General features: G+C 38.9%; 1 protein-coding gene across 6 annotated transcripts in view; it reads right to left on the bottom strand.

The window, feature by feature from the left end:
- Positions 1–27,909, bottom strand: part of CD96 (CD96 molecule) — a 98,008-nt gene that overhangs the window by 61,146 nt on the left and 8,953 nt on the right. For 4 of the 6 annotated variants that reach the window (XM_029939264.1, XM_029939266.1, XM_029939268.1 and 1 more), the window contains exons 3-5: positions 14,483–14,607; positions 4,449–4,659; positions 1,337–1,392 (exon numbers count right to left, since the gene is read on the bottom strand). In XM_029939264.1, coding sequence (XP_029795124.1) covers positions 1,337–1,392; positions 4,449–4,659; positions 14,483–14,607 — 392 coding nt within the window. The remainder of the gene's footprint in view (positions 1–1,336; positions 1,393–4,448; positions 4,660–14,482; positions 14,608–27,909) is intronic. The other 2 variants (XM_029939270.1, XM_029939265.1) reach the window with 1 other exon arrangement.

The raw sequence follows: 27,909 nt of genomic DNA, 5'->3' as shown, positions 1-27,909 counted from the left end.
TTTAAACTGGAATTCTTGAATCCAATCTTATAGTTCTGTATCTTGACTGAGTCCTTATTACCTGTTAACATTGGCATAAAGAACCTATGGGAAACCCTTATAAGAAACAAAATTACCTACCAAACTGTGCCATTAGAGTGTTAGTTTTATTTAAATGATTGAAACGAAGTCCACTACTAAGATTGGAATTAATTGTGGAAGAAAAAAAATTAAATATTTTTTCATATACTTGGGACTACAACAGCAATTATCTAAGAGACTACTACATAAAATCAATAAAAGACACAAATATATGCCCATCTAAAACCATCCCACAGAGTTTGAGCTATAATTTGTATACAGCTGTCAAATTAAATGACTTATATTCAGCAGGATCAGAAATCATAAGTTATTTAGTATTCTCAAGACTAGAAGAAATTATGAGTATAATTTTCTCTCATCCCATGTAGCAGTAAATGAGAGTTCACGAGAAAATTTATTTTATTTGGGATTTCAAAAAGCTTGAATTAAGTCAAAATGCCCTGAGACAATTGATTAGCACACATAGTAGTAATAACCATAAAACAACAGTATTACTGTTTACTGAGCACCTAATGTATGCCACATAGCATCCTAAGAAGTTTTCATACATTATTTCACGTAATCCTTAGGAATAACAACAATATGCAGATGTTCTTCTTATCCTCTTCATGTAGAAAGAAACAACTAATGACAAAGATGTGAACAAATTTGCCCAAGGTCACAGCCAACAAGAAGAGCTGGCAAGTGAGTCCAGATCCCAGTGACTCAAGGCTGGGAATTACCTACATGAAACTGAAGTCAAATAGCCCTACTCTACTTTCCTTTTTCACCTGCCCTTTCTCCTACTGACTACAAAATAGACGGGGTTCCGAAGGAGTACAGAAAGGCACTTTTCCTCTTGTTACTTCAAAATAAAGACCATAGGGCAGGCTGGTACAGGAAATGGATTAGAACGAATTAAATGCAGCTGAACGAAGCCTCATTCTAACACTGGGATTCACACTGCTTTCTGTCCTACTATCCATTCACTATCTTCTCCAATTTTCATTAAGGAGAAGTCTAAACTATTGAGATGATTTTTCCAGAAAATTTAATGACTAAGGATTATAGATCACATGTTCTGAGAGCTCTAAGTCAGAAAGTAAGGATTCCCATTTGATTTCTAGAATCAACTGACTCGCTTCTTCCTCACTAGCAATCAGTTGGCTGAGGGTCAAGGAATAAGGTCCTTTGAGAAGATATTCTGACAATGATGTAACTAAACACACCTTGGCATATGATACTATAGATTTTCAAAGGCTTTAATGTGACTCACCTCTCCCAAGACATCCATAGAGTTATTTTCCATAATCATGGGGATTTCTGGTTTGGCTTAAAGGCAAATAAAACACAGTTAGTGACATCAAATGCCAGCTTACCTGGCACGTGTGTGTGTGTGTGTGTGTGTGTGTGTGAGAGAGAGAGAGAGAGAGAGAGTATGTGCACACACATACGTGCATGTGTAAGATTCATCATTCATCAAATATTTATTAAACATCCACTGTGTGCCCAGCAGTATGCTAAATGCCTATGAAATAAAGATGGACAAATCAACTTCACTGGCCTAAAGAAATTTACATTTTCATGGAAAATACAGAATATCGGAGGATATTTCAATGATTTTGATGTCCTGTTAGACTGTAAGTGCCCTGAAGCCTGACTATTTTCATTCATCTCTCCATCTCTAGCACTTAACAGTGCCCAGCACAAAGTAGACATTGAGTGCATTACATTGAAATGAAGTGGCTTCAAGTCAGTGCTTGAGCTGTGTGTGAACCAGCCTGTCACAGGCTGTCCGTGTCTGCTACATCTAGAGGCATTTGCCTCTACGTGCTGAAGGCCTCTGTCGGGTATGCCTATGACTCTCTCCTAAGGATTTATTGGGCTTATGGGAGCACACTCAGTCCACAAGTAGGGAAAACTGGAAGTCTAGTGAGCCAATGGCTATAACACATGGCAAGTTGGTAGAGAACACTCCCAACTTCCTTGCCTTCGGGAGACCTCTGATGTGTGTTCTCCCAGAGTTCCCGGTACGAATGAGCTCGAAGCCCACGCTGGCAACTGGCATGATCATGTATACTTCATTGTCTTCCTTCCCTTCCTCAGCTTTCTTGACTCCTCTTCTGATGTTTCCCCTATACATTCGCTCGATAAATACTTCTCAAATAAATTAATTTAACTCAAATCCTTGTCTCAATGTTTTATTTCAGGGAACCCAAACCAAGATAGACCCTGAAACATTAATGGGAGGAGGGGCATTCTGACCATTCTGACCTCATATTAGCAACAGACACCATTGGAATGAAGGACCTGAAAGAGCAGTTACTGCAAGTTGCAGGGGTGCTAGAGAGACATTCCTTTTGAGGCTCAGAACAATCAGGTTTAGGGATTAGAAGGGGGCAGGAGTGAACTTGTGATAGTAGGTGATGCCCTGCTAAGGAAAGTAAAGTCCAGAAGATTAGTGAGAGGAGGGAAAGACGTAGCAAAGGAGCTGGAGAAGCTTCTGGTTCCTGGACTGTCAGAGATGGAGACGTTGTTCAGGGAGAAGAAAGAAACTGGATTTTGGGCATCCATACTGCAGTGGATCTGTGCTACACTTGGGTATTTATTTTGAAGTTTCAAGTTTTTATTTTTGGTTTGTTCTGTTTGAGGAATCATCAAGGAATGCTGAGTGCTTTCTGAATAAGCCATGTATTATACTTCCATGCCAGGGCCACCGGGATATACACTTGGCGGCATACACAAAGAGTCTAAGGCCTGGATGAGACAGGCCAAGCACAGCCTGGCTGGCCCATTTGCTAAAGGGGAAAGCCAGGAAGCAGGGACATTCTAATGAACAAGCAGGCAGAATCTCGTATATTTAAGCATCCACTGAAAGGAGATCAAAGAAGAAACATAGATGTAGAGACAGAGAGATGTAGACACAGACAGGGTGGTAAGAGTGAGATGTGAAAGAGCGAAAAGAATTCAGGACTAAGACAGAGGTCTCTGCCAGAGAGAGGGAGAGGTTTAAGTGCTGACAAGGCCGTTAGATCAAGTTGGGTGCAATAACCCTTGGTCAAATGAGACATAGTTTGCCCAGCTTAGAATCGACATTTCTTTTCACAGCCTGGAGAGCTGCCTTCATTGATTTGCCAAAAGTCAGGCCGGATGAGTCAGTTTCATGTTTGTTCGAAGATAGTCACGCCCCAGTGAGTGAGCTGACAGTGATATCGATGAAAGAAATGAACGGTCTTTCCCACTTCTTCACAGAGCACTGTTCAGGCTCCATAAGCAACCTGATCATTAGGGGTGATCCATGATCTCTTAGCCCATCCCCGAGGAGAGACAGAAAGAGGGGGAGAGGAGGAAGGGGAGTCAGAGACAGAGAGAGAAATAAAGAGAGAGAGCGAGCGACATAGGAAGAGCTACAAGCAAGAGTCTTCCAACTACATAAATCTTGCCTGTAGCTGCCTCCATCCTTATGAACTACAGGGTTAGTATCTTCCTCAAAATATTTAACTTTGATCTCAATTAATAATGCAGTAAGATTCTAAGTAAAAACAAACATTATTCACTTGTCCGGTCATTCAGGACACTTGTCTCATGTCCCCAGATTTTGTGAAGTTATTTTCTATCCATTCCCCTCATTTGCAAAAACAATTAATCCCTCATCCACATCACTGCTTTTCTCTTTGCCTTCATTTAAAAACGCCTTTGTAAAAAACACAGTTCTTGGGGACAAAGATGAAAACAATCCAAAGCCACGGGTTTGGATTTCGTATTTATTAATATTGCCTTGCATCACTGAGCAAAACAGAATTTTCACACTTTCCCCAAATTTGCTCCCTGCAGAAACTGTGAGATTTGAGTGGGCCGTGGTGGATGTTTCCACTCCGCTCCACACTTCAGTGAATGCAGGGACAGAGGGCCAGCCCGCAGGTTCCTTTGCTGAGGAGCTGGCCCGGCTGGGGGTGAGGGCCTCCTGCGGGTTCTTTGAAGCCGTGTTTATCATTTTCCTTTTCTCACACTGTCCTTGTTCCACCTTACTCCAGCAAGTAACCGAGACAATTAGACAACTCAGTAATTAAATTTTGGCAGTTATAATTAAAGAGATTTGCAGTATTCTCAGGAAACATTAAAGTTGTAAATAAGGGGTAGTCACCAGGAAACTGGCCAATCTGTGGCTTTCAGTGTGATTTTATTCTATTCACTCAATCATCATTCTTTAAGTCCCTACCCTTATCCTCACCCCTGATGTGAATGCCAATATCAAGGGCAACTGAGCTCTAGAACAGCTGCCCTGTGGGGCTGCTCTCCAGAGAGCAGGGCACTTTCTCTCGAGGGGAAAGCAAGACAGAGAAATGGACAGGAGGACGGAAGCAAGTCCAGAGAACAGAAGCTCTTACCAAAAACTTTCACCGTAGTGGAGCTCTTCAAGATTTTGCCAGGTCTGACCATAACATGGCAGGTGAACTTCCGGCCATCATCGTGGATTTGGACTGGAGCGAGGTAGAGTTTATAGTCTGTAATTAGCTGGACTCTGTCTTTAAATAGTGTGGAATTGCTGATGGAGTGACCTTGGGTGATACATACTTCCTGAGTTCCATTATCTTCCTGCTGAAAGAAATAGTTACCAGTTACTGAGCACTCAATCATGTCAGCTCTAGACTAGATGTTTACATGCATTAATTCATTTATATCTTGTAAAAAAAATAGAGGTGATGGATGAAGAATTGAAATTAAGAGATATTTGGTATGTTACTAGAGAAAAGATCATTACACTTGACTTTCAGTGACTATAGCCACCCTCTCCTAGCATGAACAGAAACTTGACATTCTTCTGACTAGAACCTCCTCTTCAAAACTTTCCATAGCTGCATATTAGCAGTGGGATTTGGAGGGCACAGCACTGGGGGCTAATGAAAGATCATAATTCTTATTTCAAGTTCAAGAATTTTTTTAATTTTTTAAAATTTTTACTTATTTTTAAGAGAAAGAGAGACAGAGCATGAGTGGAGGAGAGGCAGAGAGAGGGAGACACAGAATGAAGCAGGCTCCAAGATCTGAGCTGTCAACGCAAAGCCGCATGCAGGGCTTCAACTCACTAACTGTGAGATCTTGACCTGAGTTGAAGTTGGATGCCTAACTGACTGAGCCATCCAGGCACCCCAAGAATCTTTTTTTCTAATGTTTATTTTGAGAGACAGACATAGCACACAAGTGGGGCAGAGAGAGAGAGAAAGAGAGAGAATCCCAAGCAGGCTCTGCACTGTTAGTGCAGAGTCTGATGTGGGGTTTGAACCCAGGAACTGTGAGATCATGACCTGAGCCAGACATTTAACTGACTGAACCATCCAGGTGCCTCAAAGTTCAAGAATCTGATGGCTAAGATACGCTGTATCCATTTTGCTTATAAATCTTCACCTGGACCAGATGATTATGGTTGTCCTCCCTTCCACCTTTCCTTTAGAAAAGGTCTCATTGTAGCTCCCTGTGGGGCCAGGACTAGGATGAAGTAAAGAGGCTCTAAGAACATAAAATTCAAGGATGCAATCACTCTCAGGGCCTTATCAGTGCAGGGTGGGTATCTGAGAGTTAGTGCCTCCTTAAATTTTGTGCCCTACGCACTTTCTCGCCTCCATACCTCTGACTAGTCAGGGTCCTTGCCCTCCTGTTTTTATTTCTATTTGAACTTCAAAGAGGACACATAAAGAGTAGACTGTGAATGTTGATCAGAATTCTACCAATCTGAGTTTATCTGAAACACTTGGTTCTTCTAGTCCATATCCTTTCTTGCATTTTTGAAAAACAGCTCCTACACTTTTTGCCATGCCAGACTTTCCATGGACATGATCGCCAGACAATCATCGTGCTGATCAGTGTCGGTAAATGTGCTAAGTAAGGGCTGGTGACAAGGAGACTCTTGAGGGGCACAAGGTTGGAGGAAGGGTTATGATCTCATTCTTCTATAATCTAACTTAATATTATCAGTAGAGTTGCTTTGAAAACATTCTGACACACCAGGTTTCTCCTCTAGAAATTCTATCTCAGTTGTTCTGGGATGAAACTCAGGCTGGAACATTTTTTTTAAAGGTCCTCAAAAGATCCAGGTCTGAGAACCACGGTCTAACTCTAAACAACAGATTAATCAATCATTATGTGCAGAGGTTAGGGGAAACGGTGGGCACTAAGATGAACAGAAATGCATTTGGTGGAGAAGTAAAAAAATAATGAAAACAAAGATCTGTCGCTTGAAATCTCTGGTTTAAATCTGTTTAAAAAAAAAACAACTAGACAGATACAGAGTAGAAGAAGTGGAAGCGAGGAGAGGTAGAGAATTCAAGTATGACCTGGGAGCAGAAACAGTAGAAACGTCAAGGCAGACTTTGAATAGTTTATATAGGTACTTCCAGAATATACTTAGGAGAAACTCTTATGTAAGACATCATTCTTTTTCTTTTTTTAATTTTTTTTAATGTTTACTATTGAGACAGAGAGAAACAGAACATGAGCAGGGGAGGGGCAGAGAGAGAGACACACACAGAATCTGAAGCAAACTCCAGGCTCTGAGCTATCAGCACAGAGCCCAATGTGGGGCTCAAATCCACAAACCATGAGATCATGACCTGAGCTGAAGCCGGGCGCTCACCCGCTTAACCAACTGAGCCATCCAAGCGCGCCATAAGACCCCACTCTTTAAGTGACTTAAGGCTAAGATTGCTATCCACTTTACATACAGATTCATAGATAGTACAGCTTGCAAACAATGATACCCTGCTCCGGACTTACCCTGAAACAATGACATACCTTTAACCCCATAATAAGGGAGGACCTAGGAGTCTGCGCTACCGTCCTCCTAATGAAGAAACATAGAAAATTAAAACGAAAGAGCTTATATTCTGGAGACAGGGCCCTAAAAGGAGCCCTTTATATTGAGTGGTGACAGAAGAAAGTGGGCACGGTTCACTCAATGGCTGCCGATCTGGAGGCCAATAATAAAGTGATTAAGGAAGCAGGCTCCCCCTGCAGGTCTGCACAACCAGCTGACTTATACTGCTCTTGCTTCATGAACAGGCTCCGTTTCTGTGAGGCTTTTTAAAGTTCAAAATGCTTTTTGGTCACTTAGTAAATGACTCCCCATTGGGAACATTTCCATCCGTTACTTTGCAGTGGGAAGAAAGGCAGTCAGAAGCTCAGGTTGGAAACGAGGGAGACAAAAGCTGTCTTTCCTTTATTGTGTAGCTGGGTGTGGCTGCCAGGGTAGTTTGGCTGATGGAGGAGTTTTGAAGGGGGCCCAGGCAAGAACCTGCAGAGAATGGCCACCTTCAATGAGCGAATGAGAGAAGAGGCGAGGAGAAGATGAGCCCAGACAATGAAATGTCTGGAGCTGGGAGAGGGGAAAATAATACTAATAATATGTTACAACCACTATTAAAGTTTTATATTCTCATTAATCATAGCTTAAATTTATTCAGCACACACTATGCTTCAGACACTGTGCAAAGTTCTTTCGAGGCTGATTTATTCCTATGACAATACGGAATAAAATAAGGTTAAGTATTTTGCTCAAAGGTCAAACAAAGGAAGAAGGTGCTTAAATCAGGGTATCAAAGAAGCAGAGATGCCCAGGTCCGGGGACAGTTAAGCCTCAGAGACAACACATACCAATGAAAACCAAACCATCACAAACAATAAAAAGAACTTCTTTTTTCTGAGTATGTGGAATGAAAAATTGCAAAGAAATTCCAGGAAGCCAGAGGCCTTTATATAACTTGCAGATTACAGACGTGTGGACAATTTGTTGATTGAAGGATCTCCTTTATGATACAGTGATCTACCTTTGGTGATGGGGATCAGAGAGAATACTTCAAATCGTCTCTGATAAGACCGATCTTAGGTAACCTTGTCTGCCGAAAACAGACTGGTAAGATGTCTTGTACAGAGTCTTTATTCTTACCTTTTTAAAAATGTTCTTGTTCTTCAAAGAAAAAAATTTGATGACTTTTTAAAGTTCTTGTTTTTTTTGAGAGAGACAGAGCAAGCAGGGACAGACAGAGAGGGAGAGTCCCAAGCGCGTTCTGCGTTGGCAGCATGAACCCACAAAACCATGAGATCATGACCTGAGCTGAAACAAGAGTTGGATGCTTAACTGTCTGAGCCACCCAGGCCCCCCTCCCCCTTTTTAAAGTTTTTAAAATTTAAATAACTTCTAAAAATATTAATAAATGTTTCTAAAACCTAATGAGATTTTCAAAGTAGAGGACCCACATGATTTAATGTGGAGTGCAGACCTAATTAGCATAATATGGTACACCATGCTTGTCCTGACCCTCAGTAGATCCTCAAGTAATACAAACTCACTGCCCTCCAGCCTCACTGATGATCAGCCTGTACTTCATGAGAATCCACCATCTGCAAGGCCAAATTGAAGAATTATAGAGTCATAAAATGGATCCTTTAAAGATTAGCTTTTAATGTGTACTGAGTATAGATACTATGCTAAGTTTTTAGTTGTATTATTTGCAACCTCACAATACCAGTATAAGGTCAATACTATATTCATCCCTGTTTACAGAGAAAAGAACTAAAACTTAGTTTATTCAGCATATCCAAAGTCATACTGAATTCTGAGAAAAAAGGAAAAACACGTGAGCCTATAGGCACTTCTCAAAATATTCTCCCATACTTTGACCAAGTGGACAAATTAATTAAAAAATCTACAATTTAAAAAATGTGTTTATGACAATGTAAAGTGGCCATGGGGGATATGATGCCATAAAGTCCCAGAAATCACAGGCTAATTGAAAAATACTATTCCTTGGACAGCATCCCAGCATCTCAAAACAGACAAACAACAGCTTACCTTTATTTGAAATATTGATATTTTGTTTATCATGCATTTTCCCTGTTTTGATTTTATCTATTTATTTAAAAAATTGTTTAATGTTTATTTTTGAGACAGAGAGAGAGACAGAGCACATGTGGGGAAGGTGGGGGGGGGGGAGAGACACAGAATCTGAAGCTGGCTCCAGGCTCTGAGTTATCAGCACAGAGCCTGATGCAGGGTTTGAACCCATGAGTTGCAAGATCATAGCCTGAGCCAAAGTTGGACACTTAACTGACAGAGTCACCTAGGCACCCTTCTAAGTTTGTATTTTGAAAAATATTTCTGGGGCACCTGGGTGGCTCAGTCAGTTAAGCGTCTGACTTTGGCTCAGGTCACATTCTCACAGTTCGTGGGTTCAAGCCCCACCTTGGGCTCTGTGCTGACAGCTAGCTCAGAGCCTGGAGCCGGCTTCAGATTCTGTGTCTCCCTCTCTCTCTGTTCCTCCCCTGCTCATGCTGTCTCTCTCTCTCAAAAATAAATAAAACATTAAAAAATTTTAAAAATTTCATTAAAATATGTATCTTAATTACAGATTTGGTGGGGCAGTCCCTTAACATTGGCATCTAAGGAGAGGACCTGGCTCACCTCACCCTCATCCTAGCTCCTACATCACCCAGCTAGTAAATGGTAACAGCCAGGATTTTAAAACAATTTCCTTCCAAAAGTCATGCTGTTAATGACTGCAATATTCAGCCTCATAACAGTAGTAGAACAAACAGTCCTTACCTTTCCTGCTTATAGTCTATTTGAGGAGAAGAACAAATTCACAGGAAAAAAAAATATATCAGGATGCACAGAAGAAAAATAAATGCATAATTAAATTTTGGACAGGAGTCTGGCAAAACAATTCGCCTGATGAGGGTTGGGCAGGGTTATACTGAATCATGAAAAACTCTTCCTCTATGTCCCTTACTGACCTTAATGAAAAACCTTAACATAATTTGTGAGTTCTCTCCTGTTTTTGTACTATATTCAGAATTTCCAATGCAGAAAAGAGGCCTTGGTACTCTTTGATTTAGTGATGTTACCTCATCTCTGTGCTGGCCCGAGCTCCCCATCAGACCTGGCTGTGTTGACCATGCCACACGGCAGGCGTTGAGTGTATGGAGCTCATTTGATAAATTCTGTTAATTGTACCGATTGCTACTTCTTTATCTCCAAACTGCTTCTTATCTTCACATGACCTCCATTTATTTTCCATCCAGTCAGTGCTGTCAAAACAGGCTGCTTGCAATGCTCCCCACGTCTGCTTTATAGAGCACCAGAACAATATTTTTCGAGTCGTTGCAATTGGTTGTCAGTTCTTTGGGGTTGGCTACTACTTTATTTCTGATTATGGTGAAGACAATTGGGGTCAGTAGCCATCAGGTAGAAGGTGACGTTTTAGTTTTCTGAATAGCTAGGCTTCCCACAGGCATGGAAAGCCAACGTTGTTTATAAAGCCAGTCCACTTTTTGTTTAAACATAAAACATTACAAATATTAAAGAAGAGTATATTGAAAATATGTATTTATAGATAGAAATATGAAGAAACATATGCGTCTAGGTTTTAGTCATGTGCCTTTATCACTACTACTGAACTATTTGAATCTCATGTAGTCCTCTCCTTCTTTTCATGATTTTAAGAAGAAAACTCATGGGTATCTCTTTCTTCACCAACTTAATTTAATTTATTTTTTATTATTTTTTTAATGTTTTAATGTTTTTTATTTTTGAAAGAGAGACAGAGCATGAGCAGGGGAGGGGCAGAGAGAGGGGGAGACACAGAGTCCGAAGCAGGCTTCAGACTCTAAGCTGTCAGCACAGAGCCCGATACAGGGCTCAAACCCATGAACCATGAGATCATGACGTGAGCTGAAGTCAGATGCCTAACTGACTGAGCCACGCAGGTGCCCCTCTTCACCAACTTTAGAAACAAACATTCCCTCAGCACCTCTCTGCACCCCCACTACCAACTAGTACTCATGGGTCCCAGGCCTTGGTATAGAACATGTCTGAGGTTTGCTGGACAACTGTTGCTTAAGTATCCAGCTCAAATATAATTGAAGAAGCTTTTCCAGGTCCATTTACTCAGAATCGAACTATTCTCCCTCTATGCTGCCATTTTTAATATTTTTATTAAAGCTGTATTTCATAGCAGGGAATATATTCAATGTTGTTTTGTATCCCTGCAGGACCTAACACTCAAAACAGATTCACATATGTTTGCAGGATTGAATTGGAATTTATACTGTGGGAAATCAGGGTGATACTTTGGAATGAAAACAGGATATTAGACTCTATTTAGAAGCTCCCAGAATAAGCCTGCAGGATTTTGCAGATGACTATACACTTGTGCCCCAGGACAGAGACTGGAAAAACTACTGTTTGTCCCTCATCTACCAACTGCACTCCATCGAAACAGAAACATCCTCTGACTTCTTATTCATCACCCCGTCGTGTACGGAAACCCTCAGTGCCCACTGATGGATTAACCCTTTGTGTTTATTTATTGCCCCTCATGCTATATAAATCTGGATACACTATCTGCATCTGATGCCTTTCTACCTCAGTGTAGTCACCACCCTGGAATGTAACTTCCCCAAATGCAAAGAAACCACTCCATGGATGCATTTAATGCAGCCATTGCATGGGGTCAGGTACAGAGAGAGAAAATCATTTTTTAGTGATAACTGAGAATCCCAATGACAATGCTTAATTAATTAGGTGTTATAAAATTCCAGATACAAGGAGACATGACTTTGGTTTTTCAGTGACCTAGACGAAAATAATCTTGTTTATAAAATTGTTTCCAGGGTTTAGTGCAGCCTTTGAAGTGGAAGCACTTCCTGGAACAACTGAGTTCAGTCCAGCAGGTTGCTCCACTCTAGCTTGTCTTCACCACCTGCACTCTTTAACCTTTTCCTAAAAGCCACCTTATACTGTGTTTTAAAGAACAATTGGCTTATTATGATTATCACTGCTCATTTAACAAGAGATTAAGAGATGATTATTGCTCTTTCAATTAGGGATTAAATACTGAGGGGGGTATTTATGTTCTCTGCAGACCTGTCACAGTCATGACTTGAAGAGCTGTCCTAATATGAGGACATTAGATGATTTCCTATTAGACTTGCTAAATCCCACAGCTGCCAACAGAGTGGAGCATAGATGTAAACCAGAGGAGCAGATAGCTTTTGACATTTAAAGAGGGAATGCACAGTAGGAATTTCATCAGCACATTCGTCAATACAATGTTCCCTTTGAAGAGAGATTTCTCCAGATGAAAAAGATTCCTCAAATTGTCTGCATCATGGTGCATCCTTCAGATTGACAGCATGGCTTGATGTTCTAGAAGTTTAAGATTGCCTTGCTGTGTGACCTTAAGTGCCCTCTCTCTGTCCCTCATTTATCTTGAAGGTCCTGGCAGACTCCAAAGGTCTTCTTCATTTCTTTGAAGGAAACTACTAGATGGAAGGTGTCTTCTCAGTTATCTGGTCATGATCATTAATGAGCTGCTCATCAACCAGTTGAACAGCCAGCATGAATTTAGTGACCATCAGTTTACCATGAGTCCAATGAATAGGACTGTGAGGGGAAAAGACAAAGAGAAACAGAAACAGATCCATTCCATTATTTATTAAGTCTTTATTGAGTGCCTGGGTTCTAAGTACTGTACTAGATCCTGGGGAGTTTGAAATGAGTGGCACAGCTTTTTGCCCTGGAGAAGCTCAGAGTCACACAAAAGACATACGATGACTGAAGTATTGACACTTGCTTGGAAAAATAGATGTCCCACCCTTTACATAAGATAAGAACGCTATAGATCAACTTACTAGCCAGTATAAATCTCTATAGTCATGTCTTATTAAACTATATTATTATTTATTATGATTAAACTTTATTATTCCCATTGATAGTGACTTTGTGATAATTAGGGTGGAATTCTTGCCCATTAGTGGGACATATGAATCGTGAGAGCAAGGTGTAGATAGTACACTTCCATTGCTGTGATGTTTAGTATAGCCAGTTCCTGCCCTCTTGAGACCTTTTCCACTTCTCAACTTTTTTCTACAAATCACATTGTATCATGTTTGTTAAAAACAATTGATTTATACTAATGATAGGTGTAATGATAGGAAGACTTACATTTTAGAAACCAAATCTAATAAAGGAAGAAAAAAAGTGTTTTTTTGATGGATGACAAAGAGATACTGTAGATCTCAGAACAGTTTGAGAAAGATATTTCAGAAAATTTTTTTTCTTTTCATTCTACTGACTATTCACAAAATATCTAGACAGGGGCATCTGAGTGGCTCAGTCAGTTGAGCATCTGACTTAAGCTCAGGTCATGATCTCACAGCCCGTGGGTTCGAGTCCCACATTGGGCTCTGTGCTGACAGCGCAGAGTCTGGAGCCTGCCTCTGATTTTTTGTCTCCCTCTCTCTCTGCCCTTCCCTTGCTTGTGCTCTGTATTTCTCTGCTTCTTAAAGGTAAATAAATGTTGAAAAAATGTTTTAAACCCTAGATAGTGAAAGTTCATCAGTAGTTTGTATTTCGAGGCCTTCTTGAAAGTCCATTATTTTGGATTTGGCACATCCTCAGAGAAATCTTTACAGAAAGGGTCTAGTCTCCAAGACTGCCCATAAAAATTTAGGTAACTTATAACATGTATTATCATTTTTACAGACACAGTATTTAAAAACTGTATCAGCCATTACATTCGCAGAGATCTAGGAGTTTGGCAAATATTTTTAAAACCTACATTTGATAACAATCTAAAAATTATTCTAATCATATTCTGTATCATCTAAAGAAATACCCCATTAGGTGATTCTCAAAACCGTGTTGATGATTATCTTTATTTTATTTGTCTTTTGTTTTTTAATGTTTATTTAGTTTTGAGATTGAGTGTGAGTGGGGAGGGGGCGTGTACACACACACACACACACACACACACACACACACACAAAGACACACACACACACACACACACACAAGTTCCAAGCAGGCTTTCTGACAGCAGAAAGCCCAAAGAGGGGTTCAAACTCACAAACCATGAGATCATGACCTGAGCCGATCGATGCTCAACTGACTAAGCCACCCAGGTGCCCCTTCTGCCTATATCTTACAAGCGTTAGCATTTGCGTTTCCCAATCTAAAGAAATGCTATGTATTCCCCGGGATGCAGCAGCAAGGGTTCCAGGAAAAGAGGTTTCTCCCTTTGTACACGTTGTTTATAAAACAAATATTTGTGAGAAGGGGTTTCTGCTGGATGTGGCTCCTCTCCAGGGCACCATCGTATGCTTTCCTCTGTGTAATCATGGTTCAGTATACAGCTGGAAATAGAAACTAACCTTTAAGAACTAATTTTTAAATTACTGTACTCCTAGGCCTGGAGGCTTGCTGAGTTAGAAGGAATCTTAGTGCCCCCCCCGGCCTGTCCCCCACCTTCCACATAATGCCAGCCTTTCCTCCCGTGTGCTTCCTTCCCTATTATTACTTGTTATTCATTTTCATTTCATTAATATTTAAAGATCATTGCAGTTATTCACTGAAAAGGGCAACGCTTACCACCAACCATGCAGAGGTGAACTCAGACGAAATTTCTGAGGAGATATTTTGAAAGCATGGTATTTCCAGAGTCTGATTTATCTGTACTTCTATTATACGGCTGCTCCTCCATTCATCCTGTGTAACTATAACAGAACATAGATGGAAAAGACATGAACATGTGATCGGCTTCCAAAATGCTTTTTATTGAGAGGAACAGGAACAGTTTTACACTAGAGATTTAACTACCCTCAGGGCACACCTGTGACAAGGCAAAACCCCACAACGCTCCTCGTTGTCTAAAAGGCAAAATGGAACTGCTAAGAATCCCTGAAAATCTACAGGAAACTACTCTAAAAGAATCCAACTCACAGTCTGATAAATTCCTCTGCTAAAACCCCAAAATTTGTGCTTTAGGCTTCAGGTCATAGTTTCTTGATCAGTTAGAATGTAAAACTTTGTAACCCAACCTCGAGTTGTCTTTTTAAGAATTCTAATAGATTTAATTTTTTTAAAGAGACGTTTTAGGTCCATGGCAACACTGAGTGGAAAGTAGAGGGTTCCCACTGTCTTTCACGCACGCACAATGTCCCCTACTATTAACATCCTTAACCACAGTGGTACATCTGCTACAGCTGATAAAACTACAGTGAAATATAATGGTCACCCCCAAGTCTATAGTTTACTATAAACTTCACTCTTGGAGTTGTAGATTATATGGGTTTTGATGACTGTATAATGACAAGTATTCACCATTGAAGATTCACACAGAATAGTTTCACTGCCCCCAAATCCTCGGTTCTCCACCTATTCATCTCTCCTTCCTGCCAAACTGACATCCACTGATCTTTTTAGTGCCTTCATGTCTCGTTGTCTTTTTAGACCTTATAAACCATCCTCCAAAGAGAGAATGATATAGAAACATGTATAAGGAAGCTCTGAAGAAATATTATTAATGGATTTTCATTTTTAATGTGATTTGAGCTAAATATCCTCTTTTGGGGAAAGTTATAGACACATACATACACATGTGTGACTAAACTAGAGTGAGATCAAAAAACAATTTGTAAATGGGAAGAACGCTATCATCCTAATATCCTGAAAATCCTATTTTCTTTTTTCTGTGTCTATACACATCTTATTCATATGTATATGTTTTCTCATACTTTACAATCCTTTTAACCAATGAGTATTATCTATATTTTTCCTTAAAATGTTTTCCATGATTCTTAAGCTAATTGTGGTTGAAATTTTTAGAGACTTTATGTCATTCTGTCATTTACACACAACATTATTTGTTTTCATTGTTTCCAACACATTGGATCGTGTGTTCTTTCAGTTTGGGGTTTTAGTTTAAACTATTATAATCTATCTAGCAAGGATCATCCTTATACTAATAGCTTTTCCCTGACCATTCAGCCTTTTAAGATAAATTCTCTGAAGTATAATTAATGGATCATGGGGTATGAGTATTCTCATTATTATAAAGAGCATATTTTAAAAAATGTTATGCTTTATCTTTTTATAATTTATTGTCAAGTTGGTTTCCATATAACACCCAGTGCTCATCCCAACAAGTGCCCTCCTCCATGCCCATCACTCATTTTCCCCTCTCCCCCACTACCATCAACCCTCAGTTTTTTCTCAGTATTTGAGTCTCTCATCATTTGCCTTCCTCCCTCTCCTTAACAATTTTTTCCCCTTCCCCACCCTCATGGTCCTGTTAAGTTTCTCCTGAAACATATGAGTGAAAACATCTGATATCTGTCCTTCTCTGTCTAACTTATTTCATTTAGCATAACACCCTCGAGTTCCATCATGTTGCTACAAATGGTCAGATTTCATTCTTTCTCATTGCCATATAGTATTCCATTATATAAATAAACCACATCTTCTTGATCCATTCATCAGTTTGTGGACATTTAGGTTGTTTCCATGATTTGGGACAGCATATTTTTTAAGTGGGTTATTTCTCAGTTTGAAATGTTATATCTAGCTTTAGAACTTTGTTATATTCCAACCTCTTAGCAGTATAACTATCCTCTTTATTGATAATTCCTTCCTCCTCCCTTCCTGAATTGAAACCTGGCCTTCCCATTAGGGCACAGCTTCTGCATATCATTCTCAAATAGTGGTTGTTTATTTTTCTGTACCCTTATTTCTTCATGATTAGAGATGGGACCACTGCTCTCCTTGCTCTTCTTACTATTTCCAAATATTATTTCAACCCCATAATTAAAAAAAATAGCCTGTCCTTTATGGTTAAAACAATTTAGCTATAATACTAATCCCAAATGGATTTATTTGTATACCACCACCAAAATTGTTTGCCACCAGGATTGTACATCATTACTACTATTTAATTTTATTCTTAAAATTACTATAATTGTTGTTTTCTGTAATTGTTTTACTTACACAAATTTATTAAAACTTTTTAAATGTATTATTTATTTTTGAGACAGAGTGAGACAGAGCATGAATGGGGAGGGGCAGAGAGAGAGGGAGACACAGAATTGGAAGCATGTTCCAGGCTCTGAGCTGTCGGCACAGAGCCCAATGCGGGGCTTGAACCTACGAACGTGAGATCATTTCCTGAGCTGAAGGCTGAGGCTTAACCAACTGAGCTACCCAGGTGCCCCCACAAATTTATTTTAAACAGAGAATGATCTAGGCACTAATATTTGAAAGTACATGAAATCCACTTGATATGTTAATTATATTTTAGTGTACATTACCCAAATATATAAATATTAAACTTTTATAAAGTTTATGCAGATTCTGGGAAGTTGGCAATATGGCTGACCTAACTTTTTAAATATTCCTGATGCTCCCTATAAAAACAGACAAAGTAATTAGAGTAGCAAAGCTAAAAACACATAGGCAATATCTGTCGGGACACCAATTAACAATATATCTCTGTTAACAGGTGTGGACAAATCACTGGACCCTGGTGATATCAGCAACTGGGCAGACAGAAACAGAGGGAAATTGACTGGGCTTCTGATGCCCCTGAGAACTAGAGAACTCCCCCGCAAAAGCAACAGATAATCACAAGAAAGATATGCAGACTAATCTGGGAATAGCAGCAGAAATGAAGAAAGGGGTTTGCAGGCACCACATTACCCAGGCCTTCAAGTGAAACAAGGAAAAGCTTGTCAGCACTGGGGCAGAGGATGCTTTTCAGACATATCCCTACACTGAGAAGAAACCCCTGGGAGTAGAATCCAAGTTAAACAGGACAGATCCAGGGGTGCCTGGGTCGCTCAGTAGGTTAAGTGTCTGACTTCAGCTCAGGTCATGATCTCACAGTTTGTGAGTTCAAGCCCCGTGTTGCACTCTGCGCTCACAGCTCGGAACCTGGAGCCTGCTTCTGATTCTGTGCCTCCTTCTTTCTCTGCCCTTTACCCACTTGTGCTCTGTCTCTATCTGTCTCCCAAAAATAAATAAATGTAAAAAAATTTATAAAAAAATAAACAGGACAGGTCCAATAAGAGAAAGCAAACGGGCAACTTAGATAAAAGTGAGGGAGAGGAGGAGAGGAAGTATATCTCAGAAAGTACAATGGAATATTATTTACCTTGAAAATAACAGAAGCGATGGCTCTAGAATCACTGAAGACCCTAAAAAAGCTAGGCTGACCCGCCCTTCCATGGCAAAAATCAGTATATATTTACCTTAAGTGTGAGCAATAGAAAAAGGATAGGATAGAGTCACATGTAAAGATACTACAAGAAAAGAGAGAAAAGGGAAAAAACAAACATCCTCACACACCAATGACATATTAGACAAAGATAACTTCAAAATAAATAAAAACTATAGCCTAATAATTGAAAATGAGGTAAAAGAAATAAGGACAATGATATGAGTTGTGAAAAATTTTAGCAAGACTGGTAATGAGTCAACTGGAGAGAAGGAAGCATAGCAGAGATGGGTGAGAGAATTCAGGAAAGAGCCTGGAAATAATTCATTTTAGAAGCTGAGAGCAGGGGCACCAGTGTGGCTCAGTTGATTAAGTGTCTGACGTTGGCTCAGGTTATGATCTCGCAGTTTGTGAGTTTGAGCCCCGTGTCAGGCTCTGTGCTGACAGCTTGGAGCCTGCCTTAGATTCTGTTTCTCCCTCTCTCTTGGCCTTACCCATTCACACTGTCATTCTCTCTCTCTCTTTAAGTAAATATTTAAAAAATAAAAAAAAAGAAGAGCAAAATAGAAGAAAAACAAGGACATATTAGCCCCAAAGCTACTGCAGTGAAAGAAATTTAAAAATTGAATTAAGGGCAGTTTTAAAATAAATTAATAAATAATATATTTTAAAATGAAAAAAGATAAGCAAAGATTAAAAGCATGTATAGGAGAAGGCACTGAAGGATATAAGCAGTAGGCAGAAGAAAATACTAAAATTTAGAATTCAAGTACAATTTCTTAAAGTATAATGATTAGATTAGAAAATATACTGCAAAAGTAGGAAAATCGGCTCAAAATAGACATTAAGCACATTATTATAATGGTACGTTTTAAAAGTCAGTTATGGGGAAAGAAAATAGGATTATTAACTTTTGACAGCAACTCTTTAGGCCAGAAAATAAGGCAGCACCATATTTAATATACTCAAGGAAAGAACATGTGAGCTAGGGATTTTATATTCAGCAAAACTAGCCTTTTAATGTAAAGACTACACAAAACCTGTTCATGCCACATGTAAGAACTCAGGGAATATTGCTCTCATGAGCACTTCCTAAGGATTCTCCAATAGAATACTCTTCGGACTCAAGAGGCATTTACATAAGAGCTGGGGTGACTGTTGAATCTGTCTCCTTTTAACACTGAAAATAAAACATTGCTATAAGGAGGAGAGCAATAATACATATATATATATATATATATATATATTAAATAATGATAAAAGATAAATATGAAAAATGGGGAGAGGCTTGGATTGAGGTGCTTGTGGTTAAAAACATGTATAAAACTGAGCAAATATGGGGCACCAGGGTGGCTCAGTCAGTTAAGCATCCGACTTAGGCTCAGGTCATGATCTCATGTTCATGGGTTCAAGCCCTGTGTCAGGCTCTGTGCTGACAGCTAGCTCAGAGCCTGGAGCCTGCTTTGGATTCTGGGTCTCCCTCTCTCTCTGACCCTCCCCTGCTCATGTTGTGTCTCTCTCTCTCTCTCTCTCTCTCTCTCTCTCTCTCTCTCTCTCAAAAATAAGTAAAACATTTTTTAAAAGTAAAAAAAAAGACTGAGCAAATGTATTAAAACCAACATTTCAGGACCAAAGGAAAACATATAATTGAGAAGCATTTCTTCTTGAAGAACTGCTAGAAGTTCAGTAAAAAGAGCAGGAGTCATTAGCCTTCTTGCTTAGGGATCCTTCCATCATCAGCCTGGCCAGTAGGAAAGTAGTTTTCCCATTTTGGAGCTGGCTACAACTAGCAGCATCTTTTCTTCCAGAAGGGGCAGGCTTAAGTTAGGTCTGAGCATGAAGATCATACACACTTTGTTAGCCAACAGGCACACATCTGGTAGGAAACAGAGAAAAACTGCGGCTTGGTTAGCTTGGGTTTGCAAATCCCATGGTGGGCGGGAAGCAGCCTAGATAGACATTGAACATGGAGACTCTGGAAATTAGGGGGTCAAAGAATAGCAGAGAAGAGTTGTCTACCCATCCCAAGCTGCCTGGGAAAATACCCAGGTGAGTGAAGAGACTTCAGAGAGCCTACCGGAAAATAAAAGACAAAGTCTGCAACTTTGAATGCACCCTCTAAACACCCCCCTCACCCAACATCTGTATGTACAGGGTAGAAACCTAGTGGGCTGGAGGAATTTGTACACAACTTTTGTCAACTTCATTGGTGGACTAATAAAAGGACTTTGCCAACGCATGGCAACTCCATGGAAACCAAACTAAAGGCATAAGAATTATAATAAAAACTTGAGCAGAGATATCAATAGCTACCCACTGAAGAGGAAACTGATTTTATAATTTAAATATGGGTAGCTACCAAAAAATACTTTAAAAACTCCACCAGATACAGAGTTATCCCATTATTATTATTACTTTAATGTCTAATTTTCAACAAAGAAAAGGACACATGAAGAAAAAAGCAAACTGTGATCTCTATTCAGGAAAAAGGCAGTTGGCTGAAATGGATTCTGAATAGGTAGTACATTTAATTTAACAGATATTAAAGCAGTTCTTATAAGTATGCTTATAGGATTAAAACAAAATATGATGAAAATGAGTCAATAAATAGAGAATCTTAGTGCAGAAATAGAAAACTACCAAATAAACCAAATAATTATTCTAGAGTTGAAGTGGCAATAACAAAAATGATTAAAAATTTACTTGGATAAGCTGCTATATAACGATTGCCACTTCAGATAGCTGTGAAATTAGGTGATTTTAACCTTCTAATTTCTGTATAAGTCTAATTACATGAAACAGAAGTTGGTGTTTTGATTTTTTACTTTGCTTTTCTGTTTGGAGTGTCATTGCAACTACTGTATTGTAAATGATGGAAAATAATTGCATATGTTAAAAAAATATGAAACTTTATAAAGTAAAAAAAATAAATAAAATTTAAAAAAATTTACTTGGGATTCTCAACAGTCAATTTGAAGTAGCAGAAGAAAGATTCAGTGTATTTGAGGGGCACCTGAGTGGTTCAGTGTGTTAAGTGTCCTACTCTTGATTTCAGTTCAGGTCACGATCCTGTGGTTCATGAGTTTGAGCCCCACATCTGGCTCTGCGCTGACAGCATGAAGCCTGCTTGGGATTCTGTCTCCCTCTCTCTGCCCTTCCCCCACTTGCTCTCTCTCTCTCTCTCAAAATAAATAAAAATAAACTTAAAATAAAGAATCAGTGTATTTGAATATTGATGAATATAAATGACCTAATCTGAAGAACAGAGAGAAAGAGGATTAAAGGAAAATGGAGCTTCAGAGTCATGGAGGACAGTACCAAGCTTCCAACATGTATGCCATGCGAGTATGCCATAGAGAGAGAGACCGAAGACAGTGGAACAGAACAAATAGTTGAAGAAATAATGGCCCAAAACTTCAAATTTGACTTTTAAAAACTTTCCCCCAACTTAATCTACACTTTCAGGAACTTTAAAACTCAAAATAGGTAAACTCAAAGAGACATCCACCTAGACATATTATAATCAAACTGCTGGAAGCCAGAAACAAAGAGGAAATTATGCAAGCAGCAATTGAAATCAGTAAGAAAAACAAACAAACAAAAAAAACACAAAGTTATCACATGCAGAGACCAATAAAACAATTAATGGCTAACTTCTCACCAGAAACAGTGGAGATCAGAAGATATATTCAAAATGCTGAAAGAAAAAAACAGCCCACTAAGAATGCTACATTCAGTGAAATTATCCTTCAAAACTAAAAATGAAGGGAAAAAAAGCCCAAGACTCCTAGCAAGTAGATTTGTCTTATATGAAATTCTAAAGTAAGTTCTTTAGGCTGAAAGGAAATGATACCAAATAGTAACTTCACTCCATGAGATGGAATGAAGACCATAGGAAATGGTAAATATATGAGTAAATATAAGACTATATATATATTTCTCTTTTTCTCCTCTTAATTTCTTTAGGAACATGAAAATTTTTAAACCATTAATTACTGCACTATTCTGTTCGGTTTATCTTTGACAATAAAACAAAAAGAAGAGATAATATTGGAGGAAGTTGCAAAAAGAGAGAGAGAAACAGAAACAGACACAAGAATGATCCTGACTTGAAGCTATCCAACAAGAATATTAAAATAATTCTTTTAAATATATTCAAGAATAGAGGAAAAGATGAAGGAAGTAAATAAAAAGATGGACAGTCTCTTCAAAGAATAAAAAAAAATCTATCCGAAACAATAAATTAAAAATACAGTGTCAGAAATTAAGAACTAATTTGATTGAGTTGTAAATTTACTAGAAATCACAAAGAATAAGATTTGTGAAATGGAGTATAGGTCAATAGAAAATTTCCAAACTAAACTACAGAAAGGAAAAACAGAGCAAATAGGAAATAAAGCATTATAGACATAAATATCAATTTAAGCACATTTTTTAATACTAGAAACCTAGAATCACAAATTTAAATGCTAGTAAAACTCCACACAAGTGATAGAAGTAACATGAATGAATGTCTATGTAATCTGAGAACAGGGAGAACTTTTTCCATAAAAGTAAGAACTGCACTGAATTGGAAACAATATTACAAGCAAGTGAAGATAGATGGCAAACTGTGAAAATATTTGCAACTTACATCACAAATGATTAAATAGATTTTATACATGGGACTATCTTGACATAATATGGATAATAACCATATTATTCAGCCCATTGATGGGCTGAAATTCATCAATGTTTAAATGCATATGAATTCATAATGCTTAACACAATACTTTTACCTTGTAAAATGCTAGTGAACCAACTCATGTTTAAAATTGATAAATAAAGAAAAAGAATCAAGTATCTTTTCTGCTTTTCTTATACAAACTGGACATCAAATTAATAGCTGATTCTTGAGAGGACATTTCTCTATATGAAGACCTCAGCCCAAAACTGAAAGAATGATAGAATTTGAGCATCACTATTTACATCCCATCATGAATTAACAGATCTAGGCAATGCTCATCAGTGGCTGTTAACATCACACTACTAGACATTATGTGCCTCTGATGTAACTCTGCAACATCATCTATGAAGTATTTGTGCCAAAAAACAAAGAATAAAAAAAAAATGCCGAACTAGTGAAAGAGAAACATGGAGATACCATGGGACATAAGAGTAAAATCCAGGCTGTGGGTAATTTTACAAGATAAAGAGTCAAATTTACTTAACAAATATATTGGAAAAAAAATAAGATTTACAAAATAATCTTCAGATTAAAAGACATTTGTCAAATGATTCACAATACTTTGAGTTTATGTGAAACCTAATTTAAGCAACCAAAATGTAAAAATAACAGCTATGAAGCCAACTGGATAAGTTAATGATATTAAGAAGTTACTAGTTATTTTTAATTCTGGTAGTGGTATCATGGCTCTGTGTGTGTGTGTGTGTGTGTGTGTGTGTGTGTGTGTGTGTTTCAACAACATCTTTATCATTTAAAGACTCATTCTAAAATAAATAAAATATTGGGGCACCTAGATGGCTTAGTCAGTTGAGTGTCCAACTCTTGATTCTGGCTCAGGTCATGATCTCATGGTTCTTGGGTTCAAGTCCTATGTCAGGCTCTGCACTGACAGCATGGAGCCTGCTTGGGGTTCTCTCCCTCTTTCTGTGTACCCCCCTTTCTCTCCCTCTCTCAAATAAATAAATAAATATCAAAAATTAAAACATAATTTTATAACATTTATATGTATAATTATATATAATTAATTATTTAATTACATATGTGTATTATATAATTTGTATGTTATATAAAATTATATCATTTTATAATATTATATATAATTATATAATAATTATATTATATTATTATATATTGCTAAGGGTTTATTTATTTTTTAATAGTTTTTTAAATGTTTTATTTATTTTTGAAACAGAGAGAGACGGAGCGTGAGAAGGGGAGGGGCAGAGAGCCAGCTGTCCTCACAGAGCCTGACACAGGGCTCGAACCCACGAATGTGAGATCTGACCTGAGCCAAAGTCGGAGGCTTAATGGACTGAGCCACCCAGGCGCCCCTGTTAAGGGTTTAAATGAAAGAAGATTGGGACGCCTGGGTTTCTCAGTCCATTAAGCCTCTGACTTTGTCTCAGGTCATGATCACATGGTTCGTGAGTTTGAGCCGCAGATCAGGCTCTGTGCTGATGGCTCAGAGCCTGGAGCCTGCTTCGGGTTCTGTGTCTCCCTCTCTCTCTCTGCCCTTCCCCCTCCCCATAAATAAACATGAAAAAACTTTTTAAAAATAAGTGAAACAAGATTGTATGGGAGGTAATACTTGTTGAAGTTGCATGTTCAGTACATGAGAACTCATTATACTATTCCATATAATTTTGCATGTTTGAAAATTTTCACAATTAGGGGTTTTAAATTTTTTTCGTGAATCATCTAAAATCATCATGGGTACTTGTAAGAGCCCATTCTGCCAAAAGACCTGAGATCCCGCTGTAAGTCACCAAGAGGAAGGCACATATCCCCAGCTTGTCTGGAAAGTGTGACCCTGGTGCAAGTGAGGTCCCTCAGTTGAGGATTGGGATTGAGTCGCTCTCCTGGGAGACTGAGCATACAGTGTCATATGGCTTGTTGGGTCCTGCTTTCCTTTGTTTTAGAGAATGTGCACATGACCTCTTGATCATGATGGATTAGAGACTGGAGTTAGTTTTCTATGACCTTTAATTAGTTTCAATGAGTGGGCAAATTTTCAGATTGAAACTCCCTTCCTGGTCAGGGGCACTTTACCCGTAAATCATCATGTTCACCTTTAAGAAAAAATAGCCTTGTCATAAGCTTCGGTTAGTAATATTACTATATACATAAAATGAAACCCTGCTGATGTATTTTGAGTGATGAATTATGTTTTTTGATCTTCTGTATTGTACATTGTTTCTGTTTTGATTTTCTGTTTTTGCTACCATGGAAATAATAATTTTTCTGGAAGTAACAAGCAATGTAATCATTAGAAAAATGATGTAATCACCTATGGTATATAAAGATCCTAAGCATCACAGTAAAGTGCAATCTTGCCACCATTCACTTTATCTGTCTCCTTTCTTACAGATACTGTGCCGACACCAACCCCCTACTCAGGGACCCTTAGACTCTGGTGCATGGGCTGGTCCCTCGTAGGTACTGCCAGGTATATGTAACACACTGAGCAATACTAAATAATCCCTCTTTCCTCAAGTTCACTGCTATTATCCTTTAACTCAGGGATTGTAAAACTGTAGCCTGTGGGCTGAATCTGGTGGCTGGTTTTGTAAAGAAAGTTCTACTAGAACCCAGCCAGGCCCATTTACTTACGTATTGGCTGTAGGTGCTGGCATGCTACAGCAGAGTCCAACAGTTCTGACAGAGGCTGTAGAGCCTACATGGACAAAGCCTACGTATTCACTACTGGTCCTTTAAGCTTGCCAGCACCCAACACCTCAACATCATCCATTATTCCTTGAAGATGTTGGTATCTGGATTGCGGCACCCTCAGCCAGCCTAACCCCTGATATAGTCCTGAGTGGTTTCAGGTTCACTGCTGCTGTGCTATCCATTACCTGGCCTCCCAGTTCTGCCACAGTTCTCTCTGCGGTCTGCATTTCACTTCCACCATCCACTCTCATGATCCCATTTGGACATCTTCTGCCATACAGAAGTGCTCCACCTACAGAATTCCTAAGTCAAATCTACAAATGCTCCTGCTAGTCATTTTGTGCAACTAATTTCATCTCAACTGTTCTCTCTCCTCATTGGGTCTTTTAATGAATTGATCTCCACTTTTTTCCAATTCATCAGGCTTGTTTCCTTTGCCTCTCTCATTATCTAGCTAAAGTTCTGGAGTCCATCATTTCAGTAAAATTCTTGCTAATATCTCAAATCCCTTGGCTCTTCTGCCTTCCCCTCTAATATACAGGGAGTCCAACAATAGTGAACTCAAATTATCTACTTTTAAAAAAATGTTTACTCATTTATTTGAGCAGAGAGAGAGAGAGAGAGAGAGAGAGAGAGAGAGAGAGCAAACTTACACAAGCAAGGGAGAGGCCGAGAGAGAGAGAGAGACAGAGAGAGAGAGAGACAGAGAGAGAGAGAGACAGAGAGAGAGAGAGACAGAGAGAGAGACAGAGAGAGAGAATCCCAAGCAGGAGAGAGAGAGAGAGAGAGAGAGAGAGAGAGAGAGAGAGAGAGAGAGAAAGAGAGAGAGAGAGAATCCCAAGCAGGAGAGAGAGAGAGAGAGAGAGAGAGAGAGAGAGAATCCCAAGCAGGCTCCCTGCTGTTACAATGCAGAGACTTGAATCCATGAACTGTGAGACCATGACCTGAGTGGAAATCAAGAGTCAGACATTTAACCGACTGAGCCACCCAGGCACCCCTGACCCCAGCTATCTACTTTTTAATGCCCAGACCCAAGTAGCCAAACACTTGTCTTCACTACAATTTCTTACCATAATCAACTGGATGTTCAACCCTGACCAAAAATCCAAATACCTTTACCTAGTGAACTCATTTTTCCTCTATTCATAGATGCTATTTCAAACATTTTCCAAGCTCTTTTTCTGAAGCCTCCTCTCTCTACCTGAAGATGACTTTGTTTCCCATTGTAGAGAAAATAGAAGAGAGCACTGCCCTCCTCAGATGCACTTATCTCAGTTTCCTTCCCTGTTTTTATAATTTTTAAAACCTGTCCTTTTTTACAATTTCCAGATAGCTATAGTACTAACATTATAAATCTCACTGCCCCTATATTCTCAGAAACTTTAGTGTATTTATTGTACTTTCTCTATGGTGCATTTAACTACTTTCTTTCAACTTTGAGCTTTGAAGCTTAGTCAAGTATCTTGCATTAATTAAAACCACCACCACTACCACCAGAATGCCATCAAAAACCCTCAATTGAGCACCCATGCCCTTTTTCTTATTACTGACAAACTTCTTAGAAGTTACGTCAACATTTGTTGTTTCCATTTCCTTGCCTCCTACTCACTCCTTTGTTCCCCACAGCCTGACTTCCATCTCTCTTCCATGCCACAAAAACAGCTCGGGTAAGGTGACCAATGCCATCCATGCTCCTAAATACAATCCTATAACCACTTTGTCCTCTCAGAAACATCAGAACTGACAGCTACTCCTTTCATGAAATCTTATCATTCTAGGTTTTTGTGAGCCAACTCCTCTTCAGCTTTTACTGCTGCCTCTTCAGTCATTCTTCTGTTTCCTTTGAAGATGTATCTTTCTCCATCTATCGCTGTGGACTCCACTGAAAGGCCACATTGCTGTCCTCACTTGATTTTCCCTGCCTAAATGATTTCTTTCACTCCCCGAACTTCAGTTAGCACACACTCATATGCCTCACCAATTTGTATCTTCAGCTTAAATCTCTCTTCTAGAACAGGAACTGTTATCTGTCTGTCTATTTCCTTGACATTTCCTGAATGTGTCAACTTCATGTCTAACTCTACATGTACAAAATCAAACTCAAAGCAATCCCTGCACGAGTTTTTCCTAATGCAATGAGTAATTCCCCCATTGTTTCTGTTCCACATACTTGAAACAAAAAGCATCTCTTGACATTACTTTTTATCCCTCATTCTACATGTACAATCCTATAGGGTGAATATCCTAACTATACTTCTTCTTTTTAAAAAATCTCTTAAATATTTTATTTTGAGAGAGAGTAAGAGAGCAAGGGGAGACAGAGAGGGGAGAGAAAGAATCCCAAGCAGGCTCCAAACTGTCAGCACAGAGTTCTATACTGGGCTTGATCCTATGAACTCTGAGATCATGACC

Source organism: Suricata suricatta, chromosome 5, assembly GCF_006229205.1.
Source record: "Suricata suricatta isolate VVHF042 chromosome 5, meerkat_22Aug2017_6uvM2_HiC, whole genome shotgun sequence".
Taxonomy (NCBI): Eukaryota; Metazoa; Chordata; class Mammalia; order Carnivora; family Herpestidae; genus Suricata; species Suricata suricatta.
Note: the sequence above shows the minus strand (reverse complement) of the source record. Positions and strands in the feature narration are given on the sequence as shown.